Here is a 24,484-nt window from a genome sequence, read left to right on the forward strand (position 1 = left end):
TGCTCTCTGGTATGCAGTATGGTTGCGAGCTGTATACATGCCTTCATTAATACTGAATGATTGCAAGCTCTTGAAACACATTTACAAAGTCTGTTTGCATGCTCACCAGATGTCATCAAGTAACAGGCTCAGTGGTGCTGGAGTTTGTTTTCAGAAAGTTGTTTTTCTTTGTTGTAGTTTTACTTTATTAATCTTAGGTTGCTTGGAGCAGTTGCTGAATAATGAGGGATACTTTCCAACGTCAAATGCGTGTTTCAGTTTTTCTTCAGTCTACAGTTTTTATGGGGCGTGAACAGTTATTCCATCTGACTTCATTCTTACCAGTTACACTTGGGACATCCTGTCTCAAATTAGTTTGCTGAGATACAACAAAAGGACCGTAGGCTACATGGCATCTAGCTATTATTGGAAGACTGCATTTGGAGCCCCTTGATTCACTTCTATCATTTTTCTCATTCATCAAGACTCCCCTTTTTTTTTTTTTTTTTTTGCTTGAGCCTGGCGCGTGTGGGATGTTGGACACAATAAGTCACAGTGTTTTCTTTCCCCAAACTTAAAATGAAAACCGAATGTTTCACTTGTAAACACAGGGCTTTATGTAATACCCCTTACCAGACCATTTTAATAATTCAGAACAATGAACAGAAACCAAACAGCTTTCAACGTGCACAGGTTTCAGTCAGAGAGGATTTACTGGCACAACCAATCTGTTAAGAGAAGTCTGAATATAGAATGAGGGCAGAAAGGCCTGGTGACATGCCCTATGCTGAAGGCTTGGTCTTAACTTGTGCCTGTTATCTTGGATCCCATTGAACTTTGCGGTGTATTTGTTCAGACGTGTTTTCATCCTCACACTTATTTTCAAAGAATTATTTCATTCGCTCATCATCAGACATATGAAGTCATAATCAAACTCACATTACACACATAAGCAAGTCAGGTGGGTTATTCTGTGTCTAAGTGAGCCAGTAAACACAAGACTGTGGGTCTTTCTGTCTCCGACCGTGAATGAAATCGCCGATAGTGTGACGCAAATGTATTTTAAATGAGGTGGCCAAAGGACATGACTGAAATGTTAATAGATACAGTGTGACAATATTACAATTTAAGTCATGTAGAATTAGAAATATTACAATTGGAACGCTGTGAGTTTTTCCTTTACGTTTCTGAGAATATTCACATTTGGAAAATAGAGTAAGTGTTCCTTATTTTTCGTCTCCTCGATTGTAAAATTTTTACAAAAGTGCATTAGACTATGGATAATGTAGGTTACAGGCTACAGAAACAGGAGTGTCATGTATACAAACCCTTTTTTAAACACTACTTAGCAGTGGAAGTGGCGGACATCAGTTTTGCACTGTCTAAATTTTTAAAGACTTTAGAGTAAGCTGTTTTTAATAATGAAAGTTTGTTTCCATGGCACAAAAAGGAAATATTTAAACAACATAATAAACCAACTATAACACAAGCCAGTCAAGCCGAAGACTCGCGTTACCTTCATATGTGAAATCATTTCATTTCATGTGAAAAGACTCTGTACTCTTATCTCGTGATCCTTTCTATCTTTTCTTTGGCTATTTGTTGTTGTTTTTTAACTTGTGTACTTGTGCTGTGGCCACTATGAATGATGTGATATTCTTATGTCAAACAGCTGTGGAGATTTTTCACTGATAAATAAACCATCATTGCCACCAACATAACCTTAATGCTAGCATGACTACAAGTGCTAAGAATATGCAAGTTTATCTTACGTAGCTTGCAAGTATGAAACAAACATCTCTGAAGGAACCTTCTTGCAGTTTTAGCAAAGATACAACCTTAAGCCTGAAGTGTTTTTGGACGAACAAAACAGTTAAACCAGTGAATAAAATTAAGCAGATTATCATGAGCAAGACATAATGAAATACATATAGATATATGTATAAATATATATATGCAAGTGCATGAAAACATAAAGCATACAGGGCAATTTAACCCACAAACATTATTGTCATATGCACACATTTCACAACATCAGTTATAAATAAATGAATCCTTTATCTAAACAGCCTATTTGAGATGAAGATCAATGAGCTACATAATAAAACAATACATTATGCACACAATTAAGAAAAACATGTGCAAGTTCAATTTTATGTTAAACCAAGACAAATCATTTGTCTTCTTTTGGCTACATATATGTGTCACCAGAGGATGCATTACATTAGTTTTTCATATATGTTTTGAGTCCGATTTTTGATATGATGAGGGAATAGAAACAAATTAAACCAAAGCAAGGATTACATTTTGATATTTTATTGCAAAGCATTATTATAAAACAATGTTACGTCAGACGGTTTTGGCTGCGAAGGTTGCCCTCCGATGCTGCAAGACAAATCTCTGATGTGAAAAAGGCCTTTAGTCATCTCCATCGTGTTGTTTTTCCTCAGCGTTACAAGGCAGACTTCTGTCAAAGTAAAATACCCGAGCTCACTGATTGCTATCAGAGAGGTCTTTATTTGCCAAATTGCCAAATTGAAATCCATTCCTTTACATGAAATTCTATTTGCACTCATTGCTCCTCATTCCCACTGAATGACTTCTTCCATGCTTTTAATCAGGCTCGCTATTTTGGGGGCTTTGGACATTTAATCTGCTAATTCTGTAAACATTGTTGTCTTGCAGCAGCGTAGTCTTATATGATCAAAGTGAAGGCTGATGGCAGTAGCTGCTTGCATATACTGTTGATTCAGCGGTGAGATACTATTGTGCACTTCATAACTGTTTATTTGACCTTGAATTGTTGCTGGCCTTATCTGTAGTCAGACGGGCTATTGTTCCATTATGTTCCTATGCAAGAGCCTACTCGTTGCGCACACACTTTGTGTTTCACTGGGATAAACTGAACACAATAGAGAAATCAGCAACTTGTTGAAGTGTTACTGATCTGTTGATGCAGTGCTAGATATCATTAATTCCTTCTTCCCTTTGTTTTCGGGATTTCTGAGTGTGTTTTTCTTAAAGTATAGTTTTTCTATCCAGACCTACGTCAAATAAAGTGAGGCTAAGCTTCAAGTGCACTTGAAATCTTACTTTTGTTTGGTTATTGTTTTCATGAGAATTCAGCGGTCCGTTTTTTATCAGAGCTCTTTTGTGTGGAATCTGCAGAATCTCACTGCAGATCTTGTGCAGATGAGTCATACAGTGTCTTGCAGTTCAAAATAAGGTACTGTAGCATGATAGAAATGGGAAGAACACATCTTTATGTGAAACGTGTTTTAAAAAGAAAATGCTTAATGGATACAGACACTTTATGGTGATCTAGAAATTTTCAGTTTTGTTTCAGAAAAATTTATTTTAATTGAGAAACTACCAAAAACATATTTCTTAAAAAAAAAAATCCTAATAATAATAAAAATAGGCATTTATTGTAGCTTTAACAGCTTTTTATAAGACTTATATTTAATATTGGTTCAATAGGATTAGTTCTTTTATTTTTGATCGGTCCACACCCAGTGGATATAGCGATGTTTTTCAAGGGTTGCTGTCCAGTGCGAAAAGGGAGAGGGAGTTCCTAAAATAAGTTGTTGGAACTCAAGAAAATAACTTCCTAAAATTAGTTGAATTGTTCTCAAGAAAAGGAAATGACTAATGATCATGAATGCCTAGGTGTGAATGGTGTGGGGATAGTCTAGCGCATGCTGCTGTTTGTGTGCACAGTGAAAAACAACAAAGAACAACATTTTATTGTTCTTATTCAATTGTAATGGCCTCAGCTATTTCTTTTAAGCAGTCACAGTACATTTGCCAGTGAACTGCTCCTCGTCCCAAGATGCATAGAATTGGCTTTGATGTAATCATTCACAGTAAAAATAAAGGGCTCATCAATTTTGAAATGGACATTTTATTTTTGTAAATGTGCAGGATAATTATCCCAGTCTATTAAAACTTCCCAGAGGGTTGGAAACACTTAACGCTGCATGCTGCAGCAAGCTGGAAAACAACACAGCGCGAGAGGTTTGGTTGATGACTGGGAGTGTTGTCAGTCACAGTGCATGGTTTGATGATGTGTTTCTGTTGCTGTGTACATCTGCAGGAAATGGTTTTGTTAACCCCAGGGGCTCTCCAGGCCTCCTCAGCACAGCCAGTGGCAATGGCCTGGGTAAAGTCATGCCCACCAAGTCTCCGCCACCCCCTGGAGGGAACATGGGAATGGGAAGCCGCAAGCCAGACCTGAGGGTTGTTATCCCTCCATCAAGCAAAGGGATGATGCCCCCGCTGGTGAGTAGAGAGCACACCACTGCACACGAGTATCACCAGCTGAAGCACCTTTAAATATCTCTGCTGCAGGGCAGAGCAGAGCTTTGTTTGGTGTCTTTATCAAGCCCTTCGTAGCAGAACACTTTGCCTGGATTTTGCCCAAACATGTTTTTGATGTTATCACAAAACGTAGCGTGGTGTTCAGCTGAGGCTTCCGCCTCACTTGAACACTTGAACTCAGGACTTTTATTTATCTGAGAAGTGGGGCTTGGTGTGGTAGCGTTAGTGTCTGAGATGCGTTCACCTCTATTTCAATGTGGACCGAACCATGGATCTGCACCCTCGCTCCATTATTCACATTTAATCTGAGGCTTATAAAAATAATAATAATAAGAAAGCTACAGGGTGCCCTGATCGTAGCAAACACCTGAGGTGTAAGCAGACCCTCCAAGTCACGAATTGACATTCAGAAAACTGTAAAAGGGGGGTTGGGGTGGGATTTAAAGACAGTGGCAAGCAAATACCCTGATTCACCTCTGTGTGTTGTTTGTGGTGTCAGTAACAGGAGCCTTTCCAGAAAACCGATGTGTTTTGTAAATAAACCTCTGGTTACTGTGGCTGCTCCTCCTTTGCTGAGCCTCAGCTGGCCTGGAGCAGTGTTTAAACAACTGCGTGATACTGTGTCTGCTTGTGGAATACGTAGGAGTAGGACAGGTTGTGTTGCAAGAGGTCTAAAACAGCTTAGGCGCAGGGTGGGAGGTCGGTCCTGTTCTGTCTGAGCCTACGAAGCATTTTCGACTGGTAGAGGCAGTTGAGGGCGTGGGCTGTGGCAGGTCTGCAGACAGCCTGTCATTAGGCCATAATGGTATTAAATTAATCACATCTCAGTGTGACAGAGTGTAGATGAAGACTTAATCAGGGGCCCAGGGTGTGAGCCAGATAATATCTTGTCGCCCTTGTCGTGTCTTCCTACCGCTATTGATTGAGTGTGGGTATTAAGAGCCCCGGCGTGGACACAGTATGTCCCACAGCACAGAAAAGATGGAAAATGGGCTTCTTGCTCTTCCTCCCAGCACAGGGGGGATTTTTAAGTGCACAGTACTAAGCAGCCATTATTGGTACCAGTGGAGAAGCTTCATTCGTAATTTCTGGTGATTATGATTTGATCTCAGTGCCACTCACAAATGTCAGCTCTCATTTGTGTAAGCTTCACTGACGTCCGACTGCTCCATCTCCTTTATTTACAAGATTGGAATTTTATAGCCCAACAAAGGGGAGCACCAGCGCTTCATACCCACACATGCTACGGTTTGGTGACCCCATGTATTCGCATTACATTTAAAAAAGCAAATTTAACTGCTTTGTTCAAAGAGCGAGATTTACCAGTGATTGGTCACCAGAAGTTTGATATTTATTATTGTCCCTTTTACTTTAAATTCCTGCACTTGTCACCGCCCCCCACCCCGAGCGATCTACAGCCGCTCTGCTGCTTTTCTGTAACTCTCTTCTTTTCTTCTGTTGAGGGCAGTCTGAGGAGGAGGAAATGGATTTGGTGAGTTTTGAGAAATGCCTGGGCAAATGGCTGCAATGTGAACGTGCTTCCGGTGATCACTGATGCTAGACTGAAGGCACCGCGCACACTGGAGATCTCAGATCTCCCAGTGATAAGAAACAAGACATGGAAAAACAAAAACAAAAACGACAAAAACATTAACACTGCATGCTTTGGGTTTGGCCTGTGAAAATTGCCTCGGCCTGTTAAATTGGCTCCTCTATTCCCAACACGTCAATGTTAGTCATATACCACCAGAGTTTATGTGTGAAAATGTGTGTGTGTGACAGAGAAAGCGAGAGAGGGAGGGAGCGGGAGAGAGCGAAAGCAGATCAGTGATTACTTTTTAAAATTATTTTACGCATAGTTTCACGTTTTACAACTCAAAGAGTGATGAGTAAATTATAAATCATTTATATTTTTTAAGCCAGAGAGGATTACATCATCTTAAATGATATCACCCTGCGAGATACTCGGTGAAGTCATCTGGCTGGAGAGTGTTGGAACAATGCGAGGAAGCCATCGACTGTAGATCATGATGCAATGGCGCTTCAAACACAACTGCTGGCAGCTGCACATATGTTTGTTACATTAAACACTGGGGATTTTTATAGTATTGTTCTAAACTTTTGCTGCGTTTCATTAGTGGATCTGCAACTCACTTAAGAGTTTACTGCATGACCACAACAAGCTGCATTTTTTGCGGACTGCATGCCAGTCACTGCACTAAAAACCATTGGGGCTCTGCTGTGTGTCAGTCTGGGTGCTGATATGTGTCATATACACTGTCCTCGTATATCGTCTTAAATATTCGGGTGTGAAACTCATCTCCAGACTCACATTAGTGGCTCACTCTGATTGTTTTTGCAGTGGACTCTTGTGGAATGGAGCTTGCCCAAAACGAGTGTTCTTAACTCTTTAATAACACTGTAACAAAATGTATTTGTAGTGCTTTTAATTGCGCATCAGCAATTCTGTACTGATGTCGGTCAGCTTTCTACTTTAAATAGCAGAATTCTACCTAAATTTATTGCAAAGTTATCTCAAACTTTTTCTGTATATATTAAATATAAACTAATCTGTAGATAATCAGACTAAAGATATCAGTTTATTGTTTGGTGTCCTCATTTTTTAATCTACTTTCATAAACTTTTTAAAGCACACAGTCAATAATGAATCAGAAAGAGCGGAACATTTACAGCAATGAAGCTGCACCGCCACCTTGTGGCAGCTTTTATTATTACATGCACATTCCTGACACGACCCTTAGTACAGAATATGGAACACTTTGAAAAAAATAGTCATTAAAAAAAACTGGATCATTTGTAGCCTTTACATTAGGGACTTTTAACTTTGCCCAAGAGCTACTTTAGCGAAATGACTGAATCATCTGCGATATTTATCAGGTAAAATAATAAAAGGATCAAAAGACAAACAAAGAAAGGATTTTGCTTCATTCAGTAACATACAGCTTTATTTAACTGAAAATGCTTTGGTTACATTTTGAAAGCATTAGGCAGAGGTGAAAACTCATCAATAAGTCTTATTTAGTGCAGCCTGCCCTTGGCATTATGTGGCTGATTTGGCACGCAGCCTCTAAGTCGAGTAACACGACGCTAAATGAAGTGTTTTAAATGATACTATTGGCACTGTTTAGCATCCAAGTGTGATATTTTCATAGTGCCATATTTTGAGCTAAAGTATTTTCTTTGTTGTTTGTGTTTTTTGCAGAACACTCAGAGGATAAGCAGTTCCCAGTCCACCCAGCCGCTGGCTACTCCAGTAGTGTCTGTCACCACCCCCAGCTTACCCCCACAGGGCCTGGTCTACTCAGGCATGACCACCTCCTACAATCCTGCTGGTGAGTCTGGACTCGCTCACCCCCCTCCCAGACTGACAACAACCTTTTTGGCCGAGATTATTTGCACAACACGCTGTTGGTTCCTGCTCTTTTCTCAGTGGCACACAGTGTTGTAACTGAAATGCGAGTGAGTTCTCAGTGTGCGTGGTTGCTTTTGTTTTTTTTTTAACAGAGTACTCCCTGAGCAGTGCAGAGATCTCTTCCCTACAGGGCTTCAGCTCTCCTGGGCTCTCGCTGGGCTCCATGTCGGCATGGCAACAGCATCAACTGGGCCAAGCAGCTCTTAATTCTTTGGTGTGAGTAACACACTTACAAACAAAAGCACACTCTCCAGACGCCCTCACATAAAAGCAACACCCACTGTGCTCTGTGATATCATACTGAATCACACATCTACAGTCCTGGCTTTTCACATTATTTCAGTTCATATTTGTTCGCTTGTTGTTTTTGACCAAGAACAAAATGTCTCGCTTATCTTTGCTGCAGTGGAGGAGGTCACCTACCTCAGGGTTCCAACCTATCTATCAGTACCAGCCAGAGCATAAACATCAAGTCTGAACCTATCTCACCGCCACGGGAGCGCGTCACCCCGTCTGGGTTCCCGCCACAGCAGCCGCAGCAAGGGTCCAGCCGACAGGAAGTTCTGGGACGTTCACCTGCCGACAGCCTCAGCTCATCTTGTAGCTCATATGATGGCAGCGATCGCGAGGACCACCGGCCAGACTTCCACTCCCCGCTGGGGCTGGGCAGACCCCCTGCTGGCTCAGAGGACAGGGAGAGCCCGTCGGTCAAGCGCTTGCGCATGGACACATGGGTGACATAAAGAGCTCTGATCAAGCCTCCAGTCACCAGCCGGTCAGAGTGAGAGGGAGGGGTTAGACATGGAGATAAAAGAGAGAGAAAGAGGGAAAAAGAGAGAAAGAGAGAGAGCGAGGGAAAGAGAGAGAGAGAGAGAGAGAGAGCAAGGGTCCTTACAGCTATCATTGTCATGCTATTATTCAACTCCACTTCAGTTTGTATGACTGAGATGTAATGTAATAAGACGTGTCAGGACATATCTAAAGTTAATTCTCAGACTGATACAATAAGAATAAAAACTCAGCTAGGTGGACTGAATTATATGCACAAACAGGTGGTATCAGGTACTTGGTGCAATTCAGGAGACGCTGCAGAAGAAAGATGTTCAAAGAAAATCGTTAAACAATAGGCGGTAGATTACTTTAGTCACTGGTCTAGTCAGACACTTACATGTAGTTGCTGTTTTTGCTGTTGTGCTTGCAAGTTGCAAACAGTCAGAGAAAATTGTGTTGCTTTCAGGCTGAGGACCCGTTCATATGATATTTCACTGCAAGAACTGTCTTTAAAATCATGCTGTAATCACACAAGACCTTTATATTAAGTGGCCTCTCCTAATTTATTGACTGAGTCGATCAGGCGCTCATCAGTTTAAAGGACCAGTGTGTGGGATTTGGTAGAATTTAGCTGCAATGGTGTGTGTTGCAAATCGATCCCTCACTTTTCCCCTTCCAAGGCCGTCAATGTAGAAATGTGAAAGGTTTGTCCAACGTTTGTCCCACATGACCGACTCCGTGAAAGAAAATACTGCCCTAAATATAAGCCACCCATCCCCCCCCTTCAAAACGTAAAAAACAAATTAAATTACAGTTGATTACAAACTAATTCAAACATGTTTAATAATATACGTCTGCCGTTGGATACCCAAACATCCAGCACACTGGTCCTTTTTATCGAAGTTACACAGGTATTTTGACCCTACAGTAAATCGTTGCAACAGTTGAGACTACTTTAGTGAATACATGAAACATTAATGTCTGGGGTAAAAATGAGACAGCAGCAGAATCTATTGCAATAATGACAATAACTATTCATTTTATAATTTAAAAGATTAGGGTATGTAAATGTGCAATTAAGATAATGCCCAGTTGAGCTGGTGAGAAAGTCAGCATGTTCACGTTTGTGTAACAGTTCATCAGTAATATAAGCCAAAGCTGTTCTTTTGTGTTGTTTTGTACAGTTGCATTGATTTCTCCTAACAACTCACTCAAACGCACCATTTCTTTCGTCACAGTTCTTATTTGTTATTGTGCTTTTATTACAGTTTAAAGTCATGTAAACCAGATCTTGAATCGATATCGAAAGCCATGAACATTTGCTGTTCTGTTTGTGTAATTGATCATTTGAGCCAAACGTCGTCTTTTGTTGTGTAAATAGCGACTTTAATATATATTACCAGGGTGTGAGTACATGCTGAATGTACTGTATGATCACCGTTTTCAAGGAAAGTATATTTTTGTGGTTTACAACCAAGTTTACAAGAGTACACCCTCAAAGAAAAAGAAAAAAAAAAGTAGATCATTCACTGGTCAATATTTACTATTATGTTAGTCTCTTTGAAAATGAATCGCCAACATAAAACTCCCATGTGTTTAGTTCCAGATGGCTAATTTGTTTTGTCTCTCTTTTTAGTGGTTTAGTGGTGATTGTTTGTCCTGATGACATTGTAATAACAATGCTGTGAGGTTGAAGTTCCACTATTTTCATATTTCTTAAGGATAATCACAAGGCTAGGGGAAATAGGGTTTCTTCTCACCTATTGTGCTGGCCTGTGTTAGCAGCTGCTGATTACACTGCCACCATTTAAATCCAAGGTCCAAGCCCCTCACTGAGGAATAATCTATTGTTATTGCGTGTAGCTCGACTGAAAGACACGTCATCTCTCAAGCCATTTCCACTATCGTGCTATTGGTTCATGCAGTTAAAGACACATGGACGTGGCAGAAGTGGCTGCTGACCTTCATACAAAACCAGTCATGCCTGTTCCCACGTGTAGTTGTAAATATGTAAGTCTGCTTGAACTGTCCGTCACAATTGCGTGCAAAAAACACCCATGTGTGTCATGAATTGGCTACGCAAACTTCATCCTATCTCCATTTCCTGTTAGTAAGAGTAGTGCAGCCTGAGGAAGAGTGAAAATCTGAAGCTGTTGAGGTCATGTAAAGACAGGAGATGGTGTGCAGGGGGAGGGGCTGTGACTTGTTTTCTTCTTCATCCTCACCGGAAAGGAATTATTCAGCAGCCAAATCATAATAAAACACACTGACTGACTTCAATCTCACTGCTGAAAGGCACACATTTGTATGAGAAGTTCGCTGTACAAGACGAGTGTTGCCGTGTCTTCGCCATAGCTTTTCTTGTGTGCGTTTCTGAGATTTCTGACCTATGCTGCCCCCATCAACAGCTCCATGGTTGCTCACGTCTGTAATGATCTATGCAGTTAACCCCGATTCACATGAAACATACAGAATATGATGTCATTACAGGTTACGTTTAGTCTGCGGTGCATTAGGAGGACGAGTGTCAAAGACTGTTAGCCTCTTAAAGTGCCACAGAAGGAAGTTGCTGGAGTACAAGTTAGGTCTAATACATTTCATGAAATTATTTATTTGGATACCCTATGTCAATTTCCACATACTCACATGGTGTATAGTAATCCATAATGTAATGTAGTTTCAACACAGCTGGTGAGAATAGCAATAATAAAAGACTACAACGAAAACCGTCTGCCTGTCTCGGCAGCATCACCTCGAAGTTGAGCACATATTTTAGCACTCGATAACATATCAGGGAATTTTGTAGTTGCTCTATCTATATGCACAGTTAGGAAAATGCCTTATCCCAAAGAGAAATGACACCGCTTTTACTTTCCCTCAGTTAAACAAAGACAATGCAGATTTCAAGCAAACATGACCAGACCTGCCTCGTCTCAGATAGGACACGCGCAAGAAAACGCATGGCGAACGCACCGCGATACACTTTGCTCTTTTGGTCTCTGTCCAAGTTGTGCACAACTGATGAATGTGAAAGGAAAGGGTAATCAATGAACCTCTGTCGAGGACTTTCTTCACTTTGCTGTGCAAGAGTACACTGCTTTGCTTCACTGCTTTTATAAACAGAACTACGTGTTTGGTAAGTGTTTGTAGTTGATAGTTCACTTAACTAAAGAAGCTGTTTTCGGTTTGAATGCTCAGACCGTTTGGCGGCACAAGCTGGACTTTGTTGCCAATAATGACATTATTTGTTTCAGAATCAAAATAGATTTGAAGTTAATCTACATTTTATTTCCCTTGAATGTGTTCCTTTATTTTCAGCATAAATATTCAAGTGAACTTTTTATTAAACAATTAAGATACTATGCTAGATGTTGTACAAAATTTGTATTCTTCACAAAAGTACAAAATATTGGCTTTTAATGTGTAATTTAGGTTATCTCTCTTATTCTGTATAAAATGAAGTAAACAACTCTTTCATAGAATTTGTTCTCCTGTGAAGTCCCAAACAGTAGAAACTGTCAACTTTATTAAACACCTCAGTGTATGCTCAGTCTGATCTCACTGTCTATTTATCTTTGAATTATGCTTTGAAAGACTTTTTTTTCCTCGTCTCTTATATCGGTGTACTATATTTATTTGGTTCACTGGGCCCACTGCCATTGTCAATTTGATGCAAGCTGAACAGGCAGCACATTGCTTCTACAAACTTGAAAAAACAGAATTTATATAAGAAATGTTTCATTTTTCATTTCCAACTCGTGTATTTTAAAAAGTATTGCGAATAGTATCAATTATATTAATTTCCAATGAAAAAGTAAGACTACTGCACTGGAAAAAAACAAAAAACTGTCTGTTAAATTCAATTATGTGTGATCATGTGTAATATTAAGTAATATTCTGCCTATGCATTAACTTCTACATAGCTTTTACTTTATATATTGTATACGGCTTGGCTTTAATATTTACTACAATGAAAGATCTCCTATTTATTGCAATGAAGAATCTCTAATTCTCGTCAAAATAATACAACAATATTATTGTTAGAACAGCTGCAAATTACATATAATAGAAACCATATTTTTTGCATTGGCTGTTACAGGCATCAGCAGAGAACAGTGTATTTGCCTGCTATTGCCTGCAGGAGGCACTGCAGTACAATAAATTCGTCAATAGTTTGCTGGGCCGTTGCTAAAGCAGGGGAACGTACTGCAAAGGAAAGCAAGTTTCTTCCATCTCTCTTGATCTACTCTGACTAAGCTTTATCACAAAGCTTCTTATTAGTGGGCTCTATATTAATTTTATGTCTACTATACAAATGTGTATGTGGAAGATGGGAAATGACAGACATTAAGAACCATCAATATATGAATATAAGGTTAAATGGACACACCAGAAAGTAAGGAAAAAAATAAATAAAATAAAATGTCAAAAAACAACAACAACAAAACAAGTATAGACTTTAACACGACAATGACAAGGAAAAACAAACAAACAACATAAGCCACTTGGAAACTGAATCACTGATCACACCAAAAGTCAACGTTTAAAATGTTCATATATATATATATATATATATATATATATATATATATATATATATATATATATATATATATATATATATATAGATAGATAGATAGATAGATAGATAGATAGATAGATAGATAGATGGATAGATATATAATTTGGAAAGTGAATTATTGTTATAAGTTCGACATTTTCAGTGCTTTTCCTTACCTACAGAGGTTTCTCTGGGTTCTTCTGGAATAATGTATTAATATTATTATTTTTTATTGAGTCGCAGTGGACACTTCCCCATTTTTACTTCAAGGAAATGGTAATTTGATACGCAATACACGAACATAGACAAACACACATGTGAAAAAGGAAAGTTTTCACAGAAATTTCTGTAGAATACTAAACACACCCCATGATTTAACAGCTTGCCACCCGCAGCAATAAGTTGAAGTAATTGCTTCCTGCGTGACTTTATCAGTCTCTCACATTGTTGTGGAGGAATAGTTCCCACTTTTTGTTACAACATTTCAGTTTCAGTTGATTGAGGTTTGCACTCATTCATTTATGCACAGCTCTCTTAAACATTTCAATCAAGTTGAGGTTTGGACTTTGACCAGACTATTGCAACATCTTGATTCTTTTTTAGTCATTCTTTTATCGATCACAGCCGGTGTGCTGTGATTGTTGCCCAATTGCAGCAATTTTGGGCCACGTTAGCACGTTACCACTTTAGCAGAGGAGTTCATGCTCAACTCAGTGACTACGAGGTGCCCAGGTCCCGTGGGTACAAAAGAAGCCTGAATCATCACACCTCCACTACCGTGCTTGATAGATGATATCTGGTTTATGCTGTGTTTCCTGTGCATCACGGCAAAACTGCTCTTCTTTGGTTGCATCTGTCCAAAAGAAATTGTTTCTCAAGTGCTTCCAAACAAACACATATTTGTTCAGTCTTTTTCTAAAACTTACTGCCATGAACTTTCATATTTAACATGCAACTGAGGCCTGTAGAATCTGAGGTGTAGTTCTCTGTTTTGGTTTGTATTTTATTTTATACTTCACAGAATATTGTATGGTCTGACTTGGGAGAGAATTTGCTGGGATGACCGTTCCAAGGAAGACCGTGCTACTGTGTTAACACATACCTGGATGCTTCAAACCAGAAAACCAAAACCTCTGCTTTTATAAAGTTTATTGGTTTCACCTAGCAGCTGAAACTTACCCTCTTAATTCCCACGGAAGCAGTAAGAGTTTGTTTTTCACATGACTACGCAGTGTTTTTGCAATAGACTTTCATTCCTAGCAGCAGATATTTTGACAGCAGGAAAATCACAGGTGGAGTTGATGACATTAATGATCCATGACTCAGTTCCATTCAATGTCCTAGTAAACCATGATCCTGCAGCAATATACGCAATAGCAGGGCCTCCCATAAATGGAATGCAGAGATCTTTAATACACCTATTTCTTTCTAGTCATGGCAAGTCAAAGTGTTTGTTAGTGGGAAGTCCAATCTAGAGGACAATTTTGTATATTTTTACTATATTCATCTGCCACCTGTACTTGCTTGTTAATTGCCAAATTGTAAATGAACTGATTCTTCTATTGCACTGTACTATTTGAGCACCTTAAACAACACCCCGTTCACACACATTCATTCTCTACATTTCTTTTACATCTAAGTGCTTTCTAGCTAACATTCTCACACATTAATTCAGATGAACGCATCAAGAGCAACAGGCCTCGGTTTCTTGTCCATGAAACTTTGGCATCCAGACTGGAGAAGCCAGGGATTGAACCTCCTTCCAGTCTACCAGTTATCTTTTAATCCCCTCGATTACTGGATGACCTGCTCTACCTCCTGAGCCACAGGTCAGCACAGGCTTGAAAATAATTACCTCTGCTACAATAGATTTAATAGTTACAGTTTGACCACTTACAATGTTTAAATTGTAAGCTCAAACCCTGGTAAAGCAGTAGTCACAACTATGTATTTATGGGCTTGGGCTATTTCTTTACTTTTACTTACACTTTGAATGCAATTTACAGTTTGTGTGTTTGAAGGATTACTTAAAGGGAGGTGTTGTCAATTAAGTAAAATAGCCTGAATGGTCACTTCCCAATGGCAAACTATCAAACTGTTCACTCAGTGTTACATATTAGGTTGTTAACATTGCCCAGCTGTGCAGTTCTAACATTAGCATTTTATTGCGCAGGCACTGACTGATGTCCTATTATTAATGTAGGGAAAAAACACACAATGGGTAGTTGTTACTACCTGTATCAGTGAAAGACAGATTTTACCCTTTGAATCTTGAGGTTTTTGCACACATTCTTCTAGTGATTCCTTGATTTCTTAATCAGGCAGCTGGAGTCTGATGGTTGGGAAAGCAGGTGTAAGACCTTGCAGAGACCAAGGGCTCCACAGAGAAACATTTACTATTTTGATAGCTGCCAAATGCTGGGTAGAGTAGAGACATGACTTCAGACTGCTGTAGAATGGAGTCTGGATTAGTCGCAGGCATAACGTTTGTTGGGCCATACCAATTTAACCAATACGGATGCCAAGCGATGTGTCTGTGGACAAAGGGCACTGGGAACAGTTTAGTGCATCAAATATATATCAGAATATAATTCTGAATCATACATGCTAGGCTGAGCATTTACTGCTCGAAGTATAGAATAGATTTTCGTCCGCACGGTGATGGCACGGCTCATTCGTAACTGTTTGTTTTAAATGTGCAGCCCAAAACCTTCTCTCTGAATTAAAGTTGACTTTCTCAAGAAAACTCTGCTTTTGCACATCTGGAGTAGATAGTGACTCATCACCCATTTATGTACAGAACTGTTACTACATGGTAATCTATGAGCAGATACTCGGATTACCTGGGAGGGAAACAACAAAATGCTGCACTTCCTAAAAGTGCATGTAAACATGGGTGTAGTTAAAGGTTTGAGTGGGAAGGGTGGGACGTGTCTGTATTTGGGGTGTGGGTCATAGACTCCTCTACAATCTAACCCCTGCAGAAAATCTGAGGCATTATACCGTTATACTTCACGCATTTAAATATTCAATCCCATAATATCATTTTTTTTAGAATGGGAAGCAGAATTAGGTGATCTATTATTAGGGAAATGTAGGAAAGGATTCTGAAAAACACACATACTTGTTAAATTAATTGATGAATACATGGTCATACAATGTTCATAGAGACCATAAACATTGGACAGCATCCACACCTAATCCTTAGTGTTAGTGTTGGAGGGTGGAGGGGTCATTTATCAGCTAAACTATCTAGACTGGTTAACAAGTTGCATTAATAAACTGTGTTCAACAGATATACAAATTCCAATCATTAAAAGTGAAGCACAGGATTGTCTGCACCACACGGCCACAGTCAAAACATTACTCGGATAGTCCTTTAAAATAATGCACAAAATAACAACAGCATGGATTACAACAATCGCGCACACGCATACATGCACTGTGAAGAAGTCCAGTTTAAGGACTTCATAGTGAGGTGAGGCCTAATGAGACAGGGTAGGCCACCTGTCAATCAATATGGCCACACTCTTAACTCAGTTATGCAAAATGCACTCAGAGTTGTTATGAAGGGGTAGAGTCCAAAATCTTCTCTTTTCTTTTTTGTACCAGTTTAAATGCCTTGTGGCACCCAGAGGAATTGCAGTTTTTAGCACTTTATTCCTGGACTGTTTAAGATGCTAATCTTATTTAATTAGTCAAAGGCATTCATTAAAAAATAAATAAACAAACAAACACAAATGTAGTTTATTCCAATGTGAAGTAAAAACTAATAAATTTGTGAATCTCAACATGTTTTTGTACTGCTTTTTTTTTTTTATTAAAAAAGTGGATGGATCATCATCATAAGACGACCTGTAACTTAGCAATAAAAATAAAAATTAACTGACAATATTAGTTTAATGATAAGGATTTAACTGATGACCTACACAGGAGAACCTGAAGCAAATATTATTTTGCACCTTTATTAGGATAGGACATAAAATTCTGCTTTATTCTGACTTAACAGCTCTTAAAAGCTTCTTCTGGCGACTTTTTGGGAACTGGTGTTGTGATGTGAGCACTGATATCGATATATGTTTTGATATATATATTGATATATTATATATTGCTGGACCTGCGGCCTGTCCAGCGCCCCCTGGAGTTAGATAAGCGCTTGAGAAAATGGATGGATAAATTGAAATCAACTGAAAACTAAACTGGTAAATCATAGCTGGAGACATGGCTATCATCCCAAGGAAATCATGCACAGAAAATGTAGTCAGTTCGAAATTTTTTTTTACTATTACAGCGAAACAGTAATGCGCACACAGTGGAAGTGTTCAGGGAGCAATCCGATGCACGACAATGTCTGAAAATGCCCAAGAAGCTGGACTTAAAAGGGAAATAACCAGGATCAGGTAAGATTAAAATTTTTTGGGCACATTCTCGAAACTTGGCACACCTTGTTCAGGAAATCACGCGCAGGAATATGGCCAAATCATCTTGCCTTTCCCCCCCATCCACTCTCAGTTGCAATAATCCAAAGGTGCAACCACTTTATTTTCAACCAAACAGGCCTAATTTCATGCATTAACTCAGCTCTGCAATCTTATGTTTAAAAAATCTTAATTTTTAGGTCAACTAAAATGTGCTTTCCGCCAAATATTCACTGTCTTTGGGACAACAGCTTTTGAAAATAGCTACGTTTATGTATTTATTTTTAGGTGATGGACTTCCTAATTTTTCAAGTCAGCCATAGTGATCATCACTGTGTCTGGCCGCTTTAGTGTTTTAGTGAAACGAAGCTCTATAAGTCGTAACCTCCCTGGTATCTAGCTGAGCAAGATTGCCATGCAGGTCTGTTAAGGAATTCCTGAGACATTGCCTAAACATGTTGTGCAAACTTAATAGTATTTTGTACATTTTGAGTTTATCTCGTCATAGAAAGTTTAAAGCTTGTAAGTAATCCAAGTTGCTCTTGTCTGGGCCAACTGTAATCCATTGTGAGAATCAAATAGTTAGCCTAACCACTAGCAGCTCGGTCAGTTACTGTATGTACATCTACTGTAATTTTACTTTGGTATTAACATTACTTGGGTATTTTCGACTGTGGAGACTGTATGCATTGCTCCCAGTTTTACTGACAGTTAATGCTATGGATCTCGACAGCTGTAGTTGTCTATATAGTAGAACCATAGTAAAATTTACCTTATATTTCCTCTTAACACTCAACTAAATTATGTTAATATATTATTGCTTCTGTTAAATACAAAGAAAAAGTTAAACTACGTTTATCGAACATAAAACACAGAGGTTTTAGGTCACTCAGTCCACAGGCTCACTCTTTAATGCTGTATTCAGTTTGTAGGCTTGCATGTGCATAACTCAGTCGATTTGTCCCCAAGTGCATGTTCTTGGCTCTCCTTCCGGAGACCAGCTGTGATTTAGGCTGGAAGATGTCCACTGTGCATGGGTAGAGTAACCAAGCAGGGTTTTGGGTTGTTTGAGTTGAGCGAGAAGGAGGGCGACAGGCCACCTGCCATAGGGGCTTGCCCTGTTCTGACGCCCAACCCTGCCTTTCAACTAGAAGCCAAGTAGAGGGTCTTTCATGTGGGCCTGATCTCCTAAAGACATCAGCAAATATTGAACAAGACAGTCCAGACTCAAACACATCTGTTGTCATATAGTCTCAACTGTTAGGCTCAGACAAGGAGAGAGAGGGAGAGAGAGAGAGGGAACACCAGTGTGTCTGTTGCATTAGCTTCTATCTGTAGACAGAAAGCTATAGTTTATACTTTGCAAACACAAATGCTCCTTTTTAACTAGCTTAGGCTAAACCACGTTCTACTGTAAACAAATATGGGGGCGTACGAAAGTAATGGAGTTTGGTATGGTGAGGCAGCTACCGAGTGCCAGATCCTCCCTGACATTTCATATGCCTCAGTCATGTTGCAGAATCCATCAGCAGCATTTTTGGGACTGTTTTGGACACATAGGAAAGACAGTTGTATTGTATAATTAGGCTGGATTAAGGTATTAAGTATATTTTCAAATACTTGGGCCTATAATGGAACCCATATGAGAGAATGCAAGTCGTAAAACATACAAATTGCCTCACAAATGCAAATAAACGGTCAAATATACAAATCAACACTAGCAGGCTGGCATAACAGGCTGCTGTGCCGTGAGCAACTGTTTCATAGTTTCAACGCTGCGGTGTTGGTTTAATCTCTCGCTACATTGTCTTAATTTACTCCATATTTGTTGTCAGATTTTTTTTTTCTTAGCCCACATAAGTGGAGTCAAACTGTACTATATGTGGCTCCATCTATCACAGACAACTTGGGTAGGACTGAACAGTTGAAAGGCATTCGCATAGTCATTGAAACTCGCCTTGTTTGACTGGTACAGCTAGTTTCACCTACTGCGACTCCTCCACCAATCACTTGTCTGTGTTCCTGCATGATCTGTTGCCTTAAATATTTCCGCTTGCTGATCATAGTTGGGATTGCTAACCAGTCTGTTGGAAAATTTTCATCTGCTCTCAGTGGGAACTAAATCATTGTGTGGGTTTGCTGGGTTTCACAGCAGAAGTCAACCGAACAGGTATGTGTCTTCCATTGTTAAACTAGACTGGAAAATCCAGTGTCATTATGTAAAGCTATTTTAAACACAGATTTATGCAGTAAGATGTTTGAAGTCAACATTATTGGTAAGATCGTTCCAGTTGTAATATGTTTTTTGTATGTGTGTTGGATTAAAGTAAAAGGCAGAAACGTGGCACACTAAATCACACTAAATGTTTGTCCTCATGTGATTTGGGTATGTTGAAAAGTTCTTTGCCATATTACTGCCAACCTACTGCCTACCCCCTTACTTACATTACATTAGGAAGATCCAGAAAGGTGACAAATTAATGGAATGTGAAGGGTCTTAGTAAGGTGCTGGGCTGCCACATTATCTTTAGTGTGTCTTGGCACTGATTCTACTAGTTTGTGGAAAACTGATGAGATGAAAAACCTTTCTCCCAAAATATAATTTGTTGTTGTGTTGATAGTGATTGGTCATCATGTTAGAAACCAAAACCTCCTGTAGCTGTTCAGTAGAGTTGGGATCTGATTCCTGTGAAGGCCATGGCATGTGATCTCTAAGATTTTCATACTGATTGAAGCATTCACTGAGCCAACATGCCTGTATGGGGGTACTGTTACACAGCAACTTTTCATTGTTTTACACTTCCCTCTAAGTGAATGAGTGCAACCAAACCTCATCAGCAAAATAGATAAATACGTTTAAAGATCTGTAATATCACATTTAAGTGCTTCTATAGGAAAGATTTTTTGACTGACCATCTCCATTATGTTCACATCACCTAATCTCCACGAAGCATCTATACAAATGCATTAGACCTCTAAACATGCACGGCATATTAACTCAATTTCACTGTTGTTGATTATTTTAATCTGAAGGGTATCCGTCAAGATGGAGAACAAGAAAAAGAATTTAGCAGACAGATTTCGTCTGAAACCCAAGTTGCCCAACTTTAAGAAGTCCCCCAAGAAGCCACTGGCCAAGCAGGGGAGGAATCTGGCCAATCGACGAAGTATCTCTGTACCCGACCTAACAATGGTGCCAGGTGAAGCATATTCTACTGAGAATCCCTTGCTGTCTTCTGCCGCTGATGCCATGGCCGTTGGCGTCTCTCCCGGTCTGAGTGAAACTGATTCTGCTGCGAGTTCATTGAACGAGTTTGCAGACAAACAAAGTAATACAATCCCAGAAACCAGATCCAGATTTCTTCAGCCTGATCCCTCATATACAGCTCTGAATAGATTAAGCGCACCGCCAGAGACCCCTGGCCTTTATGAGGAAATTAATGAAATGGTTAATTCTGGTTCAGAGAACAAATCCAGCCCAGCTCTAGATGATTTATATGCTAAAATAGATAAAAAAGGCAAAGGGCCCTTATCAAAATTTCCTTTTGAACAAGTTCCTACAGGAAGCGATATGTCTAACGGTGGACAAGATCCCATACCAAGACCAGACCTTCCAGAGAGATGGAGTATTCTTGGTGAAGAAGTCCCAGAAAAAGGGCCTAGTCTTGCTGCAGCGCTGGCCAGAGCACAGTCACTGGGGGAGCAAAAAAACCTTTATAAAGAAAAACAGAGCTTACCAATTGAGCCGAAAAAGACATCATCTGAAAAAGGGACTCCACCAGCAATCAGACAAAACGCTCATACTGATAGGATGATGTTAGACTCTGTGGGCAGACCTTTGGAAAGTGGAGATGGCAACTCTCTGGACTCGGCGTGCGGCACTCCCAGTGAGGAGAAAGTCAACATGCCTTGGATGACAGACGTGGAAGAACCTTTTACTCCCATGCTGATGAGAGAGTTCTCCTTAGACGAGAATCTTCTTGAGGAAACCCAGAGGGATGAGGACGATGATACTGGAGAGGTCCGTATTATTTTTATTATTATATAGTTAGACAGATAGTCAGAGGATCATAGTGATTTCCTTTTACTTTGACAACTGACACAGAAATTAGAGGCTCTGGAAGAGAAACATCTGTCCCAATGAGTTCCTTAAAAAAACGAAAAAAAGTAGTTGCAGCAAATGTAACGTGAAGTAACAGCACAATAACTAATGTCACGAGCACTGGACACATTTATTTGAACATTTCCATGCCTTCATTTAACTTTCAAATAGTGTGGCTTTTCAAATGAAGCCAACAGTTGTAGTTACTATAACTTCTAGTAAGTCTTGAACGAAGTTAAAATAATTTTTCTAAACCTGAGCCCAGAGTTGTGGTTTTATTACATTCGATCTCTGCGGCTTTTAGTCAATTCACTCCACTGATGAACCGTCAAAAGCTGGTTGGTGTTTAAGTTAAAGTCCTTGGGTGTAGTTGAAATGAAAGCATCCTCTTTTGTCTAGATGTCTCTTAGATAAAAAAAAAAAAAAAGGAAAACAAACTCTAAAAAAGAAAGATAAAAACCTGTGCTACCAGTTAGTCACACAATGTGCTAACCAAAAAAAAAACCAGAAAGGTCAAGCAGAATTTCACTTTCTTTTGCACTTCAGACGATACCGTTTACAAAGTTTCTACTGGCTTTTTCTCCCCAATGTAATATGTGGTCATTAGCATGATATGGATAGACAACTTTTTTTTGTAATAATGCAAACAAACAACTAAATAAATAATAGTAACACTTTTACGATTTCCTTCGAATGCTACACAAACCTAGATGGCTCAGCTGTCCTCGACTCGAATGATTGCGCAGTTTTATGTTTTATTAAGTGTCACAACATTTTTTTAAACTCTATTTTTATACACAGATAACCAGTGAATCAGCCGACTTATTTGATGAAAATCCTCCTGTGAGTATTCACTGAGTTGTCTCCATTTTATTAAGCTAATCATCTGGTGTGACAAATGCATATAAATGTCGGGGATTCTCCACAGGATGTTCAAGGGGGGTGTGAGGATCGAGTACCTGCCCGATTCCAGAGGTACCTCTTGAACATCAACCTAAAGCGGGGAAAAAACCTGGTCATCAGACACAAGCGCTCAGGTAGGTCAGAAACCTGCATGTGATCCATAAAATAAGCTCTTGACCTTTAACAACCTGTAAAATTAAAAGATCTCACCTAGATCTTAGACATTTCAATAAGCTAACATCAAATCCTGTTTTTGTAAAAGCAGTTTTTTAAACACTCTTGCCTGGATCAGTATATATCAGAAAGTTAGATCATAGATAGATCACATTTCCTGTATGCAGTAAAAGAATGCTGTTCTTTATTTGTTGGCTCCTAGAGAGAATCTGATAAAATGTTGCAGGCACGTGAAGTCCATATAGGTTTTTGTCAATCTTGTTGTTATCGTGTAATGAATGGAAGGTGAGATATCCTTCAGTTAGGTCACTTCAGTTCAGTTAAAGCTCCTATTTACAGGTGAGAAAGACATGTCATGTGAACGGACAAAGAAAAAAAACATTAGAAAAGTATGCAGTCAAACGAGTATGACAAAAGGTTGACAGTATGAAGAACACGCAGTTGTGCATGGCACTACTGGTATTGTGACGACTGTTTGCCTGTAGATTTTTAAAGTGGAAAAGTTATCCCTTACCTCCCAGAGTCAAAGCTGTCTATCACTGTAATTACTTTGATAGTTTAATTTATTAACAGTCACATCCGTGTGTAAAATCAATGAGACATTTTGAAAGGTGGTTTTAAATCTTTATGTGCTTAAATGACTGTTTTCCCCCTATCTGGGATTGATCTGTGAGAGAGAAAAGATTATTTTTCTTTCCCCTGAGGCCTAGGTCGGGATTTACTTTGGGAAAGCTACACCCTCACGTGGTCATAAGGTGAATTACAACTTATGAGAAAACTGTGAAGACTGATCAGGAATTAAAGCAACATTTCTGGCTTTTATTTTGAGGTTAGAACAAAATTGTTCAAATTGGCCTCGTAAAAGTTCAATATTTTAAAGCTATGTTAATCTCATTCAGTTTCCTTTTAAGCAATTATAAACTTTGCTGTGCCTCCCATCACCTAACAGCTATATGGTGGTGGTCCTGTCTTCTTGAAATGGCGCTGTTTTGTGGCACAAGGCTCTCCCAGCCATACTTCTAAGCTAGTTGAGACCTCACTTCCCCTGACAAGATGGCACCGTGATGATGCAATCCTCACACGCCCCCTATCTCTCCACTGTTTGCCCAACAGTCAACACAGTGCCAAGAGCTCACCAATGGCATACATTGTCATTACATATTCTGAAAGGACCCACATCACCAGCCCCCCTTCTCCCATTCCTTGGTTTTTGTTCTCCCTTTTTTTTCCCCTATTAATTTCCATCGTCACCATTCTCAGTCATGCCAGAGCTTTTCTCCTTGCTAGCTGCCACATTCTCCTCCTGTCAAGCTGCCTGGAGGTTTCCCTGTCACAGGCTGGCAGGGTGGAGCTGCTGTGGGTCCTGCCTGCCTTTGCGAGATGTTCATTTGGAGTGGGGAGCTGACAGGCCTGACAGCCCATCCCCACAGGGCCTTTGTCATGTGATTCAAGCCTCCCTGCAGGCTCTCTCAAGCACCCCTTTATTCCCCTATACAAATGAAGGCATGGGGCTGGCTTTCATTTTTTTGGCCAATCTGCATGCAATTGCAGAAACAAAGAAGTCCCATACCCCCACCCCACTCACAGACAGACTTTCTTAACAAGCTTGGAGGATTAACACTGGTTGCTTCTAGATTTTGGTTTCTGGTAGCCTCATGCTGGCGAGTGTTTCTACCCTGTGACAATTAAACAGCTACATTCTTCTGTTTTTGCCATGTGTGGGGTGCACCTCCTCCATACATATTTCACTCTCTCACACAACCAGCATGTGGGGGGGAGGAGGGAGTGTATACGAATGTGCGTTTTCATGCACAGTGTACACT

At 39.6% G+C, this 24,484-nt stretch overlaps 2 protein-coding genes across 9 annotated transcripts in view; both read left to right on the top strand.

The window, feature by feature from the left end:
• The window catches only part of mef2aa (myocyte enhancer factor 2aa), a 62,022-nt gene extending 49,969 nt beyond the window's left edge, over positions 1 to 12,053 (top strand). For 5 of the 7 annotated variants that reach the window (XM_039614402.1, XM_031731224.2, XM_031731223.2 and 2 more), the window contains exons 6-10: positions 4,076 to 4,260; positions 5,768 to 5,791; positions 7,523 to 7,652; positions 7,825 to 7,948; positions 8,139 to 12,053. In XM_039614402.1, coding sequence (XP_039470336.1) covers positions 4,076 to 4,260; positions 5,768 to 5,791; positions 7,523 to 7,652; positions 7,825 to 7,948; positions 8,139 to 8,475 — 800 coding nt within the window. In that variant the 3' untranslated portion in view covers positions 8,476 to 12,053. The remainder of the gene's footprint in view (positions 1 to 4,075; positions 4,261 to 5,767; positions 5,792 to 7,522; positions 7,653 to 7,824; positions 7,949 to 8,138) is intronic. The other 2 variants (XM_031731225.2, XM_031731226.2) reach the window with 1 other exon arrangement.
• Positions 12,054 to 17,350: 5,297 nt separating this feature from the next.
• mctp2a (multiple C2 domains, transmembrane 2a) overlaps positions 17,351 to 24,484 on the top strand; it is a 34,868-nt gene continuing 27,734 nt past the window's right edge. The window contains exons 1-4 of one of the 2 annotated variants that reach the window (XM_039615620.1): positions 17,351 to 17,464; positions 20,516 to 21,503; positions 22,386 to 22,427; positions 22,513 to 22,621. In XM_039615620.1, coding sequence (XP_039471554.1) covers positions 17,412 to 17,464; positions 20,516 to 21,503; positions 22,386 to 22,427; positions 22,513 to 22,621 — 1,192 coding nt within the window. In that variant the 5' untranslated portion in view covers positions 17,351 to 17,411. Of the gene's footprint in view, positions 17,465 to 19,553; positions 19,653 to 20,515; positions 21,504 to 22,385; positions 22,428 to 22,512; positions 22,622 to 24,484 lie in introns of those variants that run through there. The other variant, XM_031731227.2, reaches the window with a different exon arrangement.

The sequence above is a fragment of the Oreochromis aureus genome, linkage group 7, assembly GCF_013358895.1.
Source record: "Oreochromis aureus strain Israel breed Guangdong linkage group 7, ZZ_aureus, whole genome shotgun sequence".
In the NCBI taxonomy this organism is placed as follows: domain Eukaryota; kingdom Metazoa; phylum Chordata; class Actinopteri; order Cichliformes; family Cichlidae; genus Oreochromis; species Oreochromis aureus.